This window comes from Ruditapes philippinarum, unplaced genomic scaffold (genome assembly GCF_026571515.1).
Source record: "Ruditapes philippinarum isolate M1 unplaced genomic scaffold, ASM2657151v2 ctg6590_1_1_1_1, whole genome shotgun sequence".
In the NCBI taxonomy this organism is placed as follows: domain Eukaryota; kingdom Metazoa; phylum Mollusca; class Bivalvia; order Venerida; family Veneridae; genus Ruditapes; species Ruditapes philippinarum.
The window spans coordinates 42,865-63,112 of NW_026853966.1; the positions used below are offsets into that span (position 1 = coordinate 42,865).

Consider the following 20,248-nt stretch of genomic DNA (forward strand, 5'->3'; position numbering starts at 1 on the left):
GAAAATTGCAGCTATGTAACCAAATCAAATGTCTGATGCCAACTTAAAATGTCAAAATAACTCAACTATCATTATTTTGTTGCGAAATAACCGCAACTTTATCTCCCTAGAAATTTCATTAGACTGTCTGTAATTGACTTAGTAAAAAAAAACATTTTCCTCGAATATTAAATCAAATATTAATTTTCGTTTGAACTGAATGGGTCACCATCGAATTGTCAATTTCAATTTACTGTCTAAATATAACTTCTCGTCTGCCTAAAGTAAATCTAAGCAAATGCCTATTTTTCTTTATTATCTATCATCGGAAAAAAGATACGAAATTTAAGCCATGCTATGAGATCACTTCTACATGATGTCAAAGTACTAGTAAAAGAGCTATTGCATATTTGCACACACAATTATAACTCCTGGAAATTTTCATTATATTTGACTGTAGGCTACAGACCTGCTACGTCACAGCATTTTCTAGGCAAAATTTGAAATTTGTATTATACATAGATTTATTTTTTGGTAAAAGCATAAACAGTTTCACATAATGTTATAAGTGTTTGATGAATATATTATTCTAATATTTCTTGTTATATTTGTTACGGGATTAATCATTTGAGAAACATACAGAAATCTCAAGCACTCAGAAACAGAGACAGTCACTACTTAGACTTAAAAGTATATTTGAAGTGTGTTTTGAATGTTTACAAGCAGAGACAATTCAAACATCCTTGCAAAAACATTCATATTTTAGTTGCATTAGAGGAGTAACACAAACATAACAATAATTGTAACAATGTTATCTTTGATACGGCAAAACTGATTTAGATGTTTCTTAATAATAATATTTACATTTGACATAAAAATATTCCTTCCTCACAGATCAAATAAGAACAAACTTATACAGACAATAAGTTATTGCGACATAAGCTGTCGTTTTACACAGGAAACATTATATCAGCTGAGTGCATTCTGGCAATGTCAATAAAAGCCTTCTGTATTAAGCTATAAAATCAATATAACAACAAAGCATAGTTAGATTAATGACACAATCAGTATTATCTTTATCAATGTCTCACTTTTAGATAAAAACCTTTCAAGTGAAGATGTATAACTTGAGATACCAAATTAACCTAAAAGCTTTACTGGAACAAAGTGCTATCATGAACATTACATAAGGTGTTTTATTGCTTATTCTTTTATTTCTGTTACTATATGCCGAGTAAAGCGATGTTTATGTCTTAAATAATTTTTTTACGACGCCATTCGCCAAAGTGCTCTCAAGTTGTCAAATGACGTTTGAGAAAATAAGAGTTTTTCGAAGCCAAAATGTAGAAATAATGTTTGAATTTTTCACATTCAAAACAAAATTTAGGATTTTACTGAAAACTTAGAAACTTTCAAACTTTCCGGACCAGAAATTTATGGAAATGACATTTTATTATACAGATGATTTATAAAAAAAATCTTACTTGTCCTCTAAGCAACTATATAATGTTTTTATATACTATTCCATCATAATTACTTTTTGTAATGAACATTAATAATAAACTTTTAAAATAGCAATACCTGCGTATCGAGCAAATTCATATTTAAAATAATTCTTACAGTTGCATTCTTAATGGCAATCTTGTGTGTAAACGATTCTTTTGCTTAAATATTTTTTTTTGTAATTTTGATAAGATATATATGAAGGATTTAAGCAATATAGGAATTATTTAAAAATAAAGGAAAAGTATTAATGTCACTTTCAATTTCACATTATGTACACCTCTATGAATGGAAAAATATTACGTAAAATTGTCATGAACTGTCAAATATTCACATACGCTTGTTCATAGCGACTGAATTCAGAGTTAAATTAAAATAATGAAAATGAATAAATAGATAGCCCTTGCCTAAACCACCCTGTAAGAAAAACAACTACATGTACAACAAAAGTATTGGTTGAAAACCGGTCAGTTTTTTAAAATTAAATTATATTACCAAATAGAAACCACTAGCAAGGTTATTTAACTTTTGACCAATCCACGATATACCATGTAATATAGCTAACTCGTTTTGACATCAGCGCATCTATTAAAGGAACTCCACTGATGTCCGAAAGTTTAATGATATAAAAATTCTTTTGCATAAATCAACCAGAGAACTTCAGAAAATATGCAAAAGATAATTAAGAAATATACCCAGAAATAAATTGATCATCGTATTTTTGCGTTATCCTAAGGCCGATTTGAGTCAAAAGCGTTGCAACGCTTTTCGTTTTCCGATCATTTTTCACAATTACACAATTATAATCGTTATTCTGGAAAAATGGAGCGCGCTTATGGTCCCATATTTTGCACATAAGCTATTGGTCAAGACCTACATCAAATGGAATATCAACCTTGTAGAATTATTTTCAGTTCTATCTTTGTCAAAAACGTTAGTGATGTCCTTTTAAAGTCTGGGAAAAGGGAGACCTGGAGATAGCAATGAGGGCAGCGGTAAAAGGTGAAAATTTCACACTTGGGCAGATTGAGATTGGGTCTGTTGAAATGTGCAACATCCCTCATCACCAATTATATTCCTTGTATAAAATAAGTAAAATAAAGGGTATAGACAGGGTGGTAAGAAACTAAAAACTAACAAAGAATGGTCATTTGGAGTAATATTTTTATTATTGTTATAGAACAGGTAGGCTTTCACAATGTAGACTGAAACTATAGAATGTTATATATTGTTACCAACTAAGCATTTTTCATTACAACACTAGTTACATAATAAAATGTTTATATAAAATAGCATTTTTGGTAAGAATCCATACATCTATGAATGTGCACATATTTACCATATTTAACCAACAATCCTAATTTCATTTGATCAATTATATATTTTACGTTCATACAGCTAACAGATCACAATAATATCAAATCACAATACAGATCTGATTAAAATATACAATAAACTTAACAATTACATAACAAAAAAAATAAATACATTCAATAATATTCTTTAAATCACTTCATTGATTATAATCTATATTTTCCATGTTTCAAGTCACAACATCTTTGCAATATAGTTATATGAGGACTTTTCAACTTTATCAGTGGCTGCAAACCATGCTGTTAAAACGATGATGCTTTCAAAAAGACATTCAAGTTAATGTTTCTTTAAATGAGACTGGCTGTTAGTTATAAAATCAATTCATTACAATAATGTGTAGATTTTAAGCATTGTTATATTTAAATAAAGATATGGTTAAAAGTCATACTTTTTGAAATTATGAAAAAAAAAAAAAACTCTAATAAGTTTAATGTCATCAAATGTTGCTTTGTGGAGTTTAGTGTCAGCAAATGCTATTCTGTGGAGTTTAATGTAAAAAAAAAGTTGCTGTGTGGAGTTTCGTACCATCACATGTTGCTGTAAGAGTTTAGTATCAGCAAATTTTTAATACTGCTATGGAGTTTAGTGTCAGCAAAAGTTAAACCAATAAATAGGTCTACTGGCCTCAATATTGATATTAGCATATGGTATTTTAATGAACATAATTAAGCCGCATCACGACAAAACCAACATAATGGGTTTGCGACCAGCATGGATCCAGACCAGCCTGCGCATCCGTGCAGTCTGATCAGGATCCATGCTGTTCGCTTACCAACTGTTTTACAAGTAAAGAAACTGATAGTGAACAGCATTGATCCTGATCAGACTGCGCGGATGCGCAGGCTGGTCTGGATCCATGCTGGTCAGAAACCCATTATGTTGGTTTTGTCATGATGTGGCTCATATAATTGTTGTGCTCTCATCTTTTTAACTGAAAGTGCTAAAATTATTAAGCATGAATTTCAGATCACAAAAACGTTCATGTCATCTTTAACAAAATACCCTGGTTAATTTAATGTCAGCAAAAATTAATGTTGACCTGTAGAGATAAAAGCTTCTGCATACATAATCATTACCTTGTGATATACCAGGCAGTACAAATGAATAAATAGTTACAATTATCATTCTGTCTTGAGATAACATCACATTAAGCTGACCATGCTAAAACATCCACAATTCAATTATGTATATCGGTAAAAGAACATTTCAGGGAATTTGTTTCATAACTAACTAATAGGCCTTACATTATTTCCAGCAAACACGTGACTTCTTAAAAACTTTGTTCCCTGTAAAAATAATACTTGTATTTTCATCCTGCCACAGTCTTTTATGAACAAAACCAAAGGTAGATTATTTTGTGATCAAATAAATATGTAGACAGTAACATATATAACAGTAAATAATAAATAAATTAGCAAACAAAATAAATAAACAATCCAATAAATATCATAGTACTATTAAAAGTAAGGCCATTACATGCTTACATATTTAAAATAGGTAAACAAAATTAACTTAACTTTTAAAAAAAAACTTTAACAAAAACAAATTAAAGAAATTTAAACAGTACATCATATAATTTCACTGACTTTACTACACACTTGGATAGAAATTAACAAAAAGAAATTATAATATCTCCAAGCTTTTAACTGTTTGCCAAACATACCCGGTATGTTTATTAAACCATGCAATGTTAAACGTGGAACTACCAAGTCTTTCCCATTAGTATAGCACCAAACCACTTTGTACATCTGTATAGTCAGACAGCCACTAATGACTGACCAACTGCCAAATGTTCAATTGTAATACCCCTTAAATTAATAAGTAGAATTTGGACAAGTATATTCCGAAAATTCAGCAGTAGAAGGACAAAGCAATGATAACGACATGGTACAGGAAAATATTTTTTACAGCGCATCAATACAGAATAGGAGATATGGCGCCGAAACAGGAAAGATAATTTTGGCTAACTGGGTGTTACAAACTTCAAAACAACACCAAGGGTCAAAACCATCTCACTTGCTGGTGCTTAGAAATGTATGACTCATTTAGCCGTCGTCTCATGAAGGGATAAAGGGTAGATGCAATTATAATGCCTCAAACATTCACAGCAACCCCTCTGCCACAATGGGCGGTAAAATATTCAAACAAAAAAAAATCCAAGTAAAAATGATTTTATACCATTCAAAATCTAAAAATGAAAATGGACTAACAATAAAATATTTAACAAGTAAGCACAAGAAAAATTTCAGTGAAAAGAACAGATATCTAGTATTTCTTCAATTAGAATTCATTAGAAGCACTTTGTGGTGTATTTGAGTAGAAATAAAAGATTAGCACTAAATATGAGCCGTGTCATGACAAAACCAACATAGTGGGTTTGCGACTAGCATGGATCCAGACCAGCCTACGCATCCACGCAGTCTGATCAGGATCCATGCTGTTCGCTTACAAACCTTATAACAAGTAGAGCAACTAGCTGATAGCGAATAGCATGGATCCTGATCAGACTGCGCAGATGCGCAGGCTGGTCTTGATCCATGCTGGTAGCAAACCCACTATGTTGGTTTTGTCATGACGGGGCTCAAATATAAATAACACAACACATGGTTTCAACAACAAAACAACATTCGAAAAAAATACATGAACTTCCTTTTAATCAACAAACAAAAATTTTACTTAACAAAAACAATTAAAATATTTGAAGATAAAATCATTTTGCTGAATTCTAAGACACACAAAAACAACAAAAAGAAACAGATCTGATGTATAGCCATGCAAAAAGTACACACAAAATGAAAAGGAAAATGATTTCAATTAAACTTTTCATAGAAAAGAACTAGGTGAAAACAAAACATTCATAAAGTTCTTTTGATGTGTTTGAAGTCATACCAGAAATTAAAGTGAAATAAAAAAACAACTTGCTCTGTTTACAGAGAAATTAGTTTACATGGCGTTCTGCTTAATTAAGACCAAAGGTGTTCCAATTTACTTGATTCTTGCAGGAATATATAGAATAGAAACTATGTTATCCAAAAACACCATAATCCGGAATCCATTCCAAATTGGACTTTTTCAAAGTCTAAAATTGTCAGTTATGTTACATAAAACTCTGTATATTCTCGAAAAAAGATGAAAATTATTGACATTTTTACATTTTTCAAATTTAATTTCACTCTCCAAAAGGGTTCCATATTATAGACTATCTACAGTACCTAATGGCAACCCTTGCCAAAATGTAGTCAGATATCACTGTATTGTTTTTAAGTAGACTTTGCCATATCTAAGTACAATTAATGTTTTGAAATAAGATACGTGTATATTCTTTAAGTGTTGGTTGTTTAAAAGAAGACATACTTTATCTACATGAAAAAGAACATAAACAAAATCCTACTAAAATCTGTTAATTCCTAAAACTTATTCCTATGGATATAATTTGTAGTAAATAAGTATCTCTACAAATTAAAAAATCCGGACAGTTATATTATCTGTCACCAAATTTATTCATTTATGAAAATGATTTTAAAGTTGTTTTTAAAGATTTTTTAGACAAGTTGAAGGAGTGTCCAAGGAAGGATGTCCTAAAATCTAACAAATTAAATATCAGGGACAATAAAATTAACCATTTCTCTCTTTTTCTATACTCCTGCAGTGTAAGAAATTATTGTTTCCACCTTTCTAGTATCCACTGGAAGTCTTATTTACATACAAAGTTTAGAACTTGTGCACTAATGTTCCTACTGCAGGTCAACTTTCTAGCTTTTCTGAAAAGATAAGAGAAAAAAATTGAAATGACATACAAAGATACAACCTTAATATTAGCAATGATATAATCATTCTCAGGGGATAATTAACAGTGATATATTTCACTGGTGGGGGTTAATACACAATGCTATATTTAATTGGTGGGGGATGATTAGCAATGTTATATTTCATTGGCAGTGCATAATAAACAAGCAATTATCATAGTATTGCAAGCAATCCATAAGTCCCCTACCGGTTAGAACCCCAGCAACATTCTGATGGGCCATTGGCCATTCAATTTTACCAGTGAATGAATGACATGAATGAACTTAAATCTTTTGAGTTCTAAGTTTGTCTATATCACAGTGATGTGTTAAGTTTCCCTGCCTAGTAAGGAAATTATGTTTATACAACCTTGTCATATTATTACGATGTGGGATTTTAAAGTAAATCCTATAAGGAATGAAGAAGTTGGAGTGAAAAATACCAATTTCTCGAAAAAAATCTAAGTTCAAGGGGGACATAATTCTGGAAATAGTCTTGCTAGAGTATTTAACCTTCTCAAAAATGTTGAGTGATAATAAGAAACATATATATGAAGTTTGAAGAAAAATCTAAGTTCCAGGGGGACATAATTCTGGAAATAGTCTTGCTAGAGTATTTAACCTTCTCAAAAATGTTGAGTGATAATAAGAAACATATATATGAAGCTTGAAGTAGATACATTAGGAAATAAAGAAGTAATTCAAAAAAGACCATTTTTTTTTCATAAAAATTCTAAGTTCAAGGGAGGTAATACTGATAATTTTTGTGCTAGAGTTGTAAACCTTGTCACTTATGATGTGGTTGATGACCAGAAACTTATATTTAAATATTGATGTAAACACCATAAGAAATAAAGAACTTATAGTGAAAAAGCTGAAAAAATTAAATCAGAAATCTTGAAATTCAGACTATTTGTTGCCATAGCAACCAGAATTTTCAACATAGGAAGAAAAGAAAAAGATGTGCATAATCTCCAGACTGCAATCTACCCATATTTCAAGTTTCATAAAAATATTTTCAGTACTTTTTGAGTTATCACTGGATCCAGTTTATGTGTTAAATTTGCCATATTTTCAGACTATTTGTTGCCATAGCAACCAGAATTTTCAACATAGGAAGAAAAAAAAGACGTGCATAATCTCCATACTGCCATCTACCCATATTTTAAGTTTCATAAAAATATTTTCAGTACTTTTTGAGTTATCACTGGATCCAGTTTATGTGTTAAATTTGCCATATTTTCAGACTATTTGTTGCCATAGCAACCAAAATTTTCAACATAGGAAGAAAAAAAAAAGACGTGCATAATCTCCATAATGCCATCTATCCATATATCAAGTTTCATAAAAATATTTTCAGTACTTTTTGCGCTATCGTGGGATCCAGTTTTGTGGATGGACGGACTGACTGATGGACTGACAGACAGACAGACAGACAGACGGACAGACAGACAGACAGACGGACGGAGGGTAAACCTAAAGTCCCCTCCGGTTAAACCGGTAGGGGACTAACAATGCTATATTTCATTGGTGGGGGAAGATCAGCAATGCTACATTTCATTGGTGGGGGATAAGAGACAATGCTATTTTCTATTGGTGGGGATAATTAGCAATGTTATATTTCTTTGGCAGGGAATTAATAGAAATGCTATCATATTTCGTTGGTGGGGGATAATAAGCAATGGTATATTTCATTGGTGGGGGATGATAAACAATGCTAAATTTCATTGGCACTGGATAATACACAATCCTATATTTCATTGGCAGGGGATCATTAGCAATGCTATATTTCATTGGCATGGCATAATTAGCAATGCTATATTTAATTGGCAGGGGACAATTAGCAATGCTATATTTAATTGGCAGGGGATAATTGGCAATGCTATATTTCATTGGCGGGGGACAATTAGCAATGCTATATTTCATTGGCAGGGGATAATCAGCAATGCTTTATTTCATTGGCGGGGGACAATTAGCAATGCTATATTTCATTGGCACAAGATAATTAGCAATGCTATATGTCATTGACAGGGGATAATTAGCAATGCTATATTTCATTTGTGAAGGAACAATTAGCTATGCTATATATCACTGGGGTAGAATGATTATCAACTTATTTTGATCACTTTTCTTACAAATATTAAAAACAATTATGTCAAATATTCAATACATGAAAAAATCATTATAAGAAACAAAACTATCTGGGCTAACATCATAAAACAGGTATCCTTTCATTTTGATGTTCCACATGTATGATATACTATAATATGAAAACTTTCTGTATAACTTACCAATTACATTAAGTTTACATAAAGGACATGTATGACTTCTAACTAACCATGGATCAACACATTTGGTATGGAAGTAATGCCCACATGGTAGCACCCGTAATTTCTGAAATAAGTAAATTTTCCTCACTATAACACAATGGATAGAATTCAATGAATGTAAATAAATAAAAGAAATCCACAAGATGACTTAGCTTTTTTGTATTTCTTACATTAAAAATGTTAAACAAACTCAAGATAAAAAGGGAAAAAAACAATGCATCATCAACATACAATTAAAAACTACTTTCTATAATGTAACCATTGACATATAACAGAGAAATATATTCTCCAAAGAAAACTGGCCATGAATAAACAAAAGTGCAGCATGACATTATCTGGAAATGTATCAAAATCATAAAGCAGTTCATATTTTAGAAAAATTCAACAGAATCATGAAAGTACCAGACTTGAGAAAAAAAATCAAAAATGTATCAGAATCATTGAGTAGTACCAGTTATAGGAAGAAAATTTCAAAAATGTATCAGAAACAAGAAGCAGTACCAGTTTTAGAAAAATGTATCAGAATGTTTCAGAATTATGAAGCAGTGTCAGTTTTAGAAAGAAAACTTCCAAAATGTATCAGAATCATGAAGCAGTACCCGTTTTAGTAAGAATTCTTAAAAAATGTATCAGAATCATGAAGCAGTATCAGGTTTAGAAAGAAAACTACAAAAATTTATTAGAATCATGAAGCAGTACCTGTTTTAGGAAGAAAAATTCAAAAATGTTTCAGAATCATGAAGTTTTAGAAAGAAAACTACAAAAATGTATCAGAATCATGCAGCAGTACCTGTTTTAGGAAGAACTTTTCAAGACATATTGCACATGTATCATTTGTCCCATCTGGTGAGTATCTTTTTATTTTCATCACAGCTAATGCTTGGTATGCTATTTGACGGAGGGTTTCCTGTACACATACAAAAATAACAACCATAAATAGTGGGGTATGGGGGGGGAGCTTTTGAGTATTTCCTTTAAACCTTTATTAAAAATGAAAAATTGTCACTTTGCTACAATAGGAAGTTAGTTTTAGATGTTTCAGTTATAAAATATATGTTTAAAGAAATTCATATACTTGTATATGAAAACTTTAAAGAGACAAACATGGGAGATGGCAACAAAAGAACAAGTTCAGTTAAACCTCTATCACGTCTTACAACATAAAATAGTCATTCAAAATAGTTTTACAAACTTTGAAAGAGTTGAAAGAGACATATAAAATGGTTTTGTACCTATTTTGATACCAACTTATTATAAGTAAGTTATAAATCCAGAGTATTTTCTGAATAATTATTATTAATCCATAACCCTATGAATTTGCCCTGCTTTGGATCTGGGACAGTCCATAACAAGTTCATAAGGGATTTCAGTATCAAAATATCAATACTTAGCTACCAACAGTATAGAGCCTAGTCAGACTGCACTGTGGTACAGGATGGCCTGGCTCTATACTGGTAGCAAAGGCTAGTCATTTTCAGCTATAGTACAGCAGGCTAGGGGTAAATTAATGCCAGGTAAAAGATTTGAATCCGAGGAAAATGGAAGTACAATGTGAGAATAGGAGCCGCGTCACGACAAAACCAACGTAATGTGTTTGCGACCAGCATGGATCCAGACCAGCCTGCGCATCCGCGCAGTCTGATCAGGATCCATGCTGTTCTCTTACAAACACTATTACAAATAGAGAAACTGATAGCGAACAGCATGGATCCTGATTAGACTGCGCGAATGCGCAGGCTGGTCTGGATCCATGCTGGTCGCAAACCCATTACTTTCGTTTTGTCGTGACGCAGCTTATTTGTAATCAAACCGTATTTACATCTATATAATCAGGATCCTCCCAGTTCTGTCCTCTCCTTGTCCGTATATAATGCATCATCATCAGAAACAAGATTCCCGTGTAAAAATAGTTCCAAAAATTCTCCTGATCTACCTATACAGAAATGCACACAAAAAATATAATGAACTTACACAAGAGAAATTGGTTTCACAGAGAAAAAGATGGTAAACATTTTAGTTTAAACATTATTTATTCAAGCATGACTGTTAAGAAAGCTTGTAGCTGATTTAAAACCACTCTTTATTTCATTTTCTAGTACCAACCGGTGCTGGTTTCTTTAGAAAACAAGAGCTGTCAGAAGGACAGCGCGCTCGACTTTTTTAGTGCTTGCCTATAAAACAAAACTTTGACAGTTAAGGGCACACAAGACTTTAACTAGGAATTTCTAAGTACAAATCAAGAAACATTTTCACAGAGTTATCTTCTCTTGCTTACAGATAGGTCTCATGATGGCACATAAGAACTCCAACTTCCAAAGTAATATCTCAAATGGTTAGGTCAACAAGTGGACAAGAATGAAAATTTTAACTGAGTTTCTAAGTCAAAAAGGGCCATAATTCAAATAAAATCCTTAACAGAATTACCTTCTCCTGCCCATGTTTGGGACCATGATGGTAAACAAGTATTCCAACTTTCAATTTAATATCTCAACCAGTTCAGTCAAAAAGTTGACTGGTACAAAAAACTTAACCAAGATTCTAAGTCGATAAAAGGCCTTAATTTTTAAAACAAATCCCTGACAGAGTTACCTTCTCTTGCGTACAGATGGGGGTAATGATGTGAAATAGCATTAAAAGTTTCAAAGCAATATCTCAAAGGGTTAAGGCAATAAGTGGATTTTACCCATATTCAATGTATTTTCTAAGTCAAAAAGGGGCATAATTCTGTCAAAAACCTTGACAGAGTTATGTCCTCTTGTCTGTTGATGAAGGTCGTGATGGTAAACAAGTATGGTCAGTTTCAAAGCAATACCTCCAATGGTTTTGAAATAAAGTGAGGTGGTACAAAAAACTTAACCAAGCTCAATACACTTTCTAAGTCAAAAAAGGGCCATAATTCTGTCAAAAACCTTGACAGAGTTATGTACTCTTGTCTGTAGATGGAGGTTATGATGGTGAACAAGTATGGTAAGTTTCAAAGCCATACTTGTAATACTTCTGAAATAAAGTGGGGTGGTACGAAAAACTTAACCAAGGTGTGACGCCAACGCTAACGCCGACGCCGAGGCGAGTAGGATAGCTCCCCTTTTCATAGAAAAGTCGAGCTAAAAATGTTATGGGCTTGAACCCATGATTTCTTGGCTGAGAGAGCACCTAAACCACCTAACCATCCCTTCCCTCAAAGTGGTAAACATTTAAGCTTAAATATTTGTCCTCTGCTGAAACATATTGTTTTCCTACATTTTCAAGTACTTTCTCAATACACTTCGAATTTGAAGGAATATTTTCTTTTTTTCATTTTAATTTTTTTTTCTAAAACCAAAGTAAAATGTATAAAACTCCATAAGTACAAAATGTAACATTTGCTACAAAATTATAGTATGCGATGGAAATAATTTCACAATTTGATGTATATGAATTCTACTGAAATCAAACACTATTGCATCATGGTGACTTCCATGCATTGCTGTTGTAAACAGGCTACAAATGTATTTTTTATTTAAAGGCAATACTGTTTTTTGTATTATGTCATTTTCATCAATATTCTTTACACATATTTCCCTCTCATTGTGTTCGACTTTAACAATATTCTAAATTTCCTCTTTCCTTCTCAGATCTTACCTTTCCCTCCATATTTGTATTTTTATCTTCCCCTAAACACACAACACCATCCCACTCATGGTAGCTTCTCCCACTGTACCGCCCACAGGTACCCCATAAGGTTACTGTGGTAAAATAATCCTGAAAAGAAATTTCAATATTTTACCAAAGACATTGAATTTGCTTTATTGGATATATGGATAAATGGTTTTGTAGTCTTAATTTGTTTTTTTCAGATCCTATGAAATTCTGCTTTTAGTTTCTTATTATGAGTATGATTAATTACATATTTCTGAAGTGCTACAAGTCTAGATGCAAGCCTTCCAGCATATCTCCTTTACCATTTAATGAGATATATATGAAATTCTGACAACCACACTCCTGCATAAGATTTAGTTTTGGGTTGGGGGTTGGTTTTTCAACACACCAACACAGTGACAATAGTGTTTATTACATCAAACTTATTAAATATGTTAATTTAAATACTTTATCACAATCATGAAATTACATATGAGTTTAATGTTCAACATGTAATTCCCATTGTTTACTGAACCAAAAAAGAAACTTTCGCAAAGTATGTGCCAGTTGTTCAAGGGTACCAGTTAGATGTACACACTTATATACATGTAGTAGCTTATAAAACTTGTTCTGTTTGCAAAATCGGTCAGCTAATCCCCGTATAAAAGCCCGATATGTTTATTCAACGTAAAAATCGAGTTTCAAAAGGATTGAAAAACTGTACTAACATATCTACATTCAAACTTGGAGAAAGTTCCTTTTTTGTTTCAGTATATAATACTGTATAAGTGGAAAATTTTATGATATAGAAATATATTTGCAATTTTTGCGAATTGGAATTATTAGCAAATATTCGATCATGCAAAAAATATTTCTGTTAACTTTCTTCTATCATTTGAAAACACGCTTTACAGCATCTTTACTGTTCAGGTACTAAGATTAATTTTTCTGATTGCTTGTTTGTTTAAGTTTGGTCATAACAAATCACAAATGTTTTAATAAAACAATATATGTGTTAATAAACAAATGAATGTTTCAGAATATGACAAAGCAATGTGTGATCAGGTCCTTTATAAAACTAACAATGTGTATTTCAATCAATTATATAAATAATAAAGTACTGAACATTCTAATAGAACGATTACAATAATGGCATATCCTGCTTTATTAAAAAATATCAAAACTGATATCGCAAAATTTTTGTAACGCATAAATATCCACTAAAACAGTGTGCCTATTATAGAATAGTAAAATAGTAAAAATTGGTTAAGAAAATCTCTGTTCTTTTCATTTTTAAGGATTTTTATAGTTTTTGTGTGAATGAGTGCTTTATTAAAGACATGTACAACATTAATGCAGATCTATCAAAATGTTCACTACACTCTGACCTTTGAAATTTTGACACTACATCGTTTAGTAAGCTTTAAGTAAATCATGCTAAAAAGTCAGGCCATTGTTACCTCCAAATAAATAATAACTAGATACCAATAAATGGTAATGAAATGGAAATCTTATAGCAGTAAAACACAGTTTTGACCAATCTCTTTCAACATAGCTGTACATCACAGTCTTTCACAATATTCTACAGGAGAGCAATATAGATTTACAAAGGACGTGACAATTTGTCTGTTGACCCTTGAATGTCTTTACTCAATATAATGATTAATAAGCTATCCTATGAAAGTTACGTGTATGTTGCATTTAGCATGAAAGAATCTAAAGACAAACAAACAAAAAAACAACAACCTAAAACATAAGCAAAACTTAGATTATATATACTCCCTTGTTGTAAAATATTAGGTACGTTAATATAAAACTTGCAGTTGATCTTACCTGACTATTCTGAATATCCTTTACTATGTTGTATAAAAATCTTGTTTTCAGTCTCATCTTGCTGAAAAAAAAGTAACAAGAGCAGTCAAGAAGGGCAGAATCCCCAAAACTGTTCTCAGTGCCGCATACACGTAGTAAAAACATTTCTAATGATTCCATATAAATCTGACTGCTGTCCAGTCTTACGTATTTGTGTAAATTATTAAACACCGTGTATAGTGTACAAACATGTTTGGATTTTACTTCACTCTACGTTTTCACATTATTTTAACTCGAACGCCTGGTGCCGCACATGGGGGACAGGTTTTTAGCCCACATTTTTATGGAGCACATTTCACATCACCACTCTTCACTGATGTCTGCACAGCGGATTTACAGACGAGCACAACTTAGAAGTAAAAGTAAATCAAAGCAAGACAATTAAGAAAATTGTTTACCTTGACAGCAAGTTTAGCATATTTGTGATATTTTCTGATATGTCAACTAATGCCACTGGCTTTGAAAACATCTGGCTTAAATCAATCTAAGTAAAGAAATGAGAATAATATGTTATTGTTGTACATTTATCAAAATATCACTATAAAATAACTAGGAATATGTCCATAAAACACTGATGCCTCAACACTATATGGTTTTGGCAGTCCATAGAGAAAAAGCATGACAGCATAAAAGAGTTTCATTCCAACTTGATTGATATAGATCTTCTAACAGTAAACATGCAGTGCTTCAAATGATAAAGCCTTAAACTGGTGTCACCATTATTTTAATGAATACATTCTGTACAGAAAGCTTTTAATTTACAAACAATATTTCTAATATTATCACTTACAATGTATTATGTAATTGAAAACTTGTCAAGAAGCATTTTCATTTGAATGATATTTCCTGATATATCATCAAAAATCAATAATAAATTCAATTAAATAAATAACCTTGTACTTTATGTTTCGTAATGATTTATAAAATCAAAATTTCAATAAATAATTGTAACACATTATTACAGTGTCTATCATTTCACTAAATTATTGGAACATACATTGTATGTCCCAACTGAAACATAAGTGGATTGATTGGTTAAAAGGGTAATCAATGAAACAACTTAAAAATTGATGTTTCATACCTCTTTGATGATTTTCGGGTTCAAAGTCAATATTATAATGGCTGAGGCCCCAAACATCAATGCTCTTTTCATCTGAAAAATATAAAATATGCCAATACTAGTTCAATAGTAAGGTTGATCCCTGATCAATTATCTCAAGCAGACAGGCATAAGGGTGTGAAACTTCATTGTTAACTACAGTGTTGCCTTAAACCAAGCCTCCATCCGCTCTGAGCAGTATAGGAGAAAGGAGTTTTCACCTTTAATTGATCTGTTCCCACAGTTTTCGAGGCAGATTGATAGCTTAATTTTGCATAAACATAGTGGAGAGGATGTCCACCTTTCAGTATGGGAACATTTTATGGGAGATTTAACCATCTTATAGATTTAACATATCTATTTCAGCTTGATTACGAAAAAAGTTCTTGCAACTTATATTAATCAGTTTCCAGTTTGATCAGTACAGGTGTCATATGAGGAATTATGATCATTACACTTGTAGGGCTCAGACCCATGTTTCCTTCTTGGGTCAAGAGGCAGATACCTTAACCACTAGGCCACCATTAATGACTGTGTATTATAAAGGTTGAAGGGGCAGCACGAAATACCCAAATACACCCAAATATACCCAAATATTGCCCAAATATACCCAAATATTGCCTAAATATACCCAAATATTGTCCAATTATACTAAAAATAAATGTTTTATACTAAAAAAGTGTCGTTTTAATCATGAATACAATATACACTTTCACTAAGGTATAATCAAACATACCCAAATATACATTTTCCTATCATTGTGTTTTGAACCAAGATACAGTATATGTACTCCATTAAAGCTATATTTTTTAATAACATGGACATTCTTCTTCTATATGATATGAAATTTCAACAAAATTACACCTTAAAAATGTAAGTGTAGACAACAAATATCATATCTTGAATTAAAATTGCATTCATAAAGAAGCGATATTGTAGATAAGCAAATGTCACAACTTTATTTTCTTACAACATCTTAACTGCCCCTTTCAACGGAATGAATGAAAGTTATAGCAGGCTAAGTCATATTATTTTATAAAGATTTATTTATTTCTCATTATAATCTATATTTTATACAAACAAAAATAAATATTGCTATATTTGGGCAATATTTGGGTATATTTGGGTGTATTTGGGTATATTTGGGTATTTCGTGCCGCCGGGTTGAAGCAATTACAGTAAAATGCTAGCTCAATATTATTTTCTTACCCTCTCCACAACACTGGGGCACTCCCCTACAGTTCCACCACCAGTACTGACTGCCAGCTTCTCTGTGTAATTCAAAACTGCTACCCAACCATCAGGTAATCGTGCAAAACTACCTTCATCCTCTGCACAGTTGGCAGGCAGCTGCAGAAAAAAAATAGCAACATGTTATGACTTATATGTAAATTGTAAACAAATTATGGACTCACAATTTATAGCTATTTCAGTGAAATGCACATTCCTTCTTCTTCCAATACTGTACATAACCCACTCTGGGGCATTGACGTACAGGGTGTATGTACAAAGTGTTGTGCGGCGAATAAGTGCAGATTTAAAAGAAGAACATGTTAAAAATAAAATCGACTCCGGCATATTAGGGCCCCATGACTAGTCCTCCCTTGAAGGCCTCAAGGTTGACTGCTGTGGCTAGGTGCTCTGGAAGCTGGTTCCACAGGCGGATGGCCGAAGGTACAAAGGAGAACTTCATGGTGTCTGTTCTGCAGAATGGGACATGGAATCTGTGTCCGTAGCCATGACCACCAAGTGTCAGGGGTGGAAGTACTGTGCAGCTGGGATGGCTATGAGGTTGTGCATGATCCTGTAGACCATCACTAGCTTGGCATTGGAGCGGCGGTGCTGTAGAGTTGGCCAGCCTAGGTCTGTCATCATTGCAGTGGTGCTGCTGGTAGTTTTGTAATCGCCTTTTACAAATCGGGCAGCTCGCCTTTGGACAGCTTCGAGCTGGTTGATGTTGGTGGCTGTGTGTGGGTCCCAGACTGTGCCTGCATACTCCAGGATTGGTCTAACAAGGGTCTTGTAGGCCTGGGCCTTGATGTCTTGTGGGCAGCTTATGATGTTTCTTCTAAGGAATGATAGAGAGTTATTGGCCTTCTTGATGGTAGATTCTGTGTGTATGTTCCATGAAAGATTATTTGCGATGTTGACACCAAGGTACTTTCCACTTTTGACAGATTGAAGAGTTGATTGGTGTACCTTGTAAGCATAAATGATGACATTTAAAAATAACTAGTATCCATGTTAACAAAGTTACTTACCAGATGCATTCTACCATCAACATTGTTTTCACGGCCGATATCGAGCATTTTCCCCCAAATTCTAGCATCAAATACGTTGACATCTTCAGTTCCGCTTGACTGGCTACCAGCTGTCAAACGTTTGAATGCTGTTTTCTCCGCCTTTGTAACTTCAATCAAAATTCTTTTTTCTGCTGAAGCTAACTGAGGTACAAATGCAACGAAAACGAGCACTGGCAAAGTAAAACAATTTTTCCTGACGGCTTTTTTCATGAAAAACGAAGCGGTCAGCAGTGCAGCGACTGTTAACTCGGCCATATTTGTTATTGCGTAAATGGGAAGGTATAATATACTGCTAGCGATAACGTTGTCATCAATTTACTAAATCGTTAAAAAAAATTGTCGGATTGTATTTCATATTAGCTCTCCGGAAACTATTTAAATGAATCAGAAAGTTAAAATACAGAGTGTATTTATATGTCTGAATGAATATTGCGACTTCTTATATGACAGTTATTCGATATTTCATGGATAATCAAACTTCTCACCTATTTCAGTCAAATAAAGTCACAATTAATGTATTTTCCATTTTTTGCCAAATGATATACGGGTAGAGCAATGTTAGTTTCAGCTGCAATGTAATTTGAAAAAGATATATACATTTATTATATACTTATAGATGAAATATTGATGAAATAAAATGCGTATTTTCAAACTAAAAATTTATTTTTCACTGCAGTCTTCTGTCCCAGCTGCAGTGAAACATATTTTCCGTATTTTCACTGCATGATGTCTTGCCGGACTACTTGTTTTCTAAATTATGGTGGGGGGAAAATCCCGGGATCGCCTACATAAAAGCCGGGATCCGGGATCGTATTAAACATATAGTAATCCCGGGAATTGACCACCAGTTCTCGGTGTCGACGATAAATTATCGATTATCTCATGCATTTCGTCAAAGATATGCTTGTGATTTTTATTGTTGATGGCTATGATATATTTTTGTATTTGAATGATTTTCGGTACTGTATACATGTTTCTTGGTTGGTTATTTCATATGTTTGATAATGAAAACGTTTTATTAATAACAGCCGTACTACAAATACTACAATTTAGAAATAAAGTTTAGATTATTTTATTATTATTATTATTATTATTATTATCTGAATGTTTTTGTAGAGCTTTTTGAATAAGTTTGATTTGTAGTAGGTATGAAAAAAAAATCTGCTAACGTATTTTTTCACACATGAGAGAGTTATCAAGTGACTGTTGGTGTGTCCATCATAAACATCATGATAAAAGTTTAATATACATGTATACATACATGTAAATTCTTAAATGTATTTACCAAACTTTTATCATAATATGATAATATGATAATTATGTAATAAGAAAAAGTAAATATAAGTTGTCAATCAAGTCATTTATTTATATATATACATATGTATTTTCATAAATCATTAATGCAAATTGTTAATTAAACAAAGAGAGATACCGGAAATTGACCGTCTGCCATATCATATTTAGAAAAGCCGGGATTGTATTAGATATATAGAGATCCCGGGATTAGACCACTGCCATGTCACATTCAGAAAAGCCGGGATCGTATTTAACAAAGAGAGATACCTGAAATTGACCGTCTGCCAAATTACATTCAGAAAAGCCGGGATCGTATTAGATATATAGAGATCCCGGGATTTGACCACTGCCATGTCACATTCAGAAAAGCCGGGATCGTATTAAACAAAGAGAGATACCTGGAATTGACCGTCTGCCAAATTACATTCAGAAAAGCCGGGATCGTATTAGATATATAGAGATCCCGGGATTTGACCACTGCCATGTCACATTCAGAAAAGCCGGGATCGTATTTAACAAAGAGAGATACCGGGAAATGACCGTCTGCCATATCATATTTAGAAAAGCCGGGATCATTTAGATATGTAGAGATCCCGGGATTAGACCACTGCCGTGTCACATTCAGAAAAGCCGGGATCGTATTTAACAAAGAGAGATACCTGGAATTGACCGTCTTAGATATATAGAGATCCCGGGATTAGACCACTGCCATGTCACATTCAGAAAAGCCGGGATCGTATTTAACAAAGAGAGATACCTGGAATTGACTGTCTGCCAAATTACATTCAGAAAAGCCGGGATCGTATTAGATATATAGAGATCCAAGCTGGATCACATTTATAAAAGCCGGGATCGTTTTAGAAAAGCAGTGTCTATCATCACCACCATCATCGTCGTCATCATCATCCTAATCATCATCACTAATAAATCAAGTTATTATAACAAAGGGAAAATTATTATTGAGTGGCATGCGGCATAGTTTAAATATATATAATAATGGGTATATAACGAAGGTCAATACAAGTTGGCAATTAATTAATTCTATGATAATATACATGTATCTAAATCATATATCAGTAAGGTAGAAGT

General features: G+C 32.7%; 1 protein-coding gene across 1 annotated transcript; it reads right to left on the reverse strand.

The window, feature by feature from the left end:
- Positions 1-4,639: 4,639 nt before the first annotated feature.
- Positions 4,640-18,145, reverse strand: LOC132738529 (RING finger protein 215-like). The gene is made up of 10 exons (XM_060726033.1): positions 17,822-18,145; positions 16,770-16,910; positions 15,543-15,614; positions 14,860-14,945; positions 14,423-14,483; positions 12,593-12,712; positions 10,791-10,904; positions 9,762-9,878; positions 8,933-9,035; positions 4,640-6,617 (listed from the first exon to the last, which is right to left on the reverse strand). Exons 1-10 carry the CDS (start codon positions 18,116-18,118, stop codon positions 6,601-6,603), a joined length of 1,128 nt encoding a protein of 375 aa, XP_060582016.1. The 5' UTR covers positions 18,119-18,145; the 3' UTR covers positions 4,640-6,600.
- Positions 18,146-20,248: the final 2,103 nt, after the last annotated feature.

What these genes read in the sequence shown, in the direction of transcription:
- LOC132738529 (XM_060726033.1), bottom strand. Translation starts at nt 18,118, where the DNA reads ATGGCCGAGTTAACAGTCGCTGCACTGCTGACCGCTTCGTTTTTCATG. An exon ending in TTGATGGTAGAATGCATCTG is followed by an intron (nt 16,911 to 17,821) that starts GTAAGTAACTTT and finishes TTTTTTCTGCAG; the next exon opens with CTGCCTGCCAACTGTGCAGA. An exon ending in ACCCGAAAATCATCAAAGAG is followed by an intron (nt 14,946 to 15,542) that starts GTATGAAACATC and finishes TTCTTTACTTAG; the next exon opens with ATTGATTTAAGCCAGATGTT.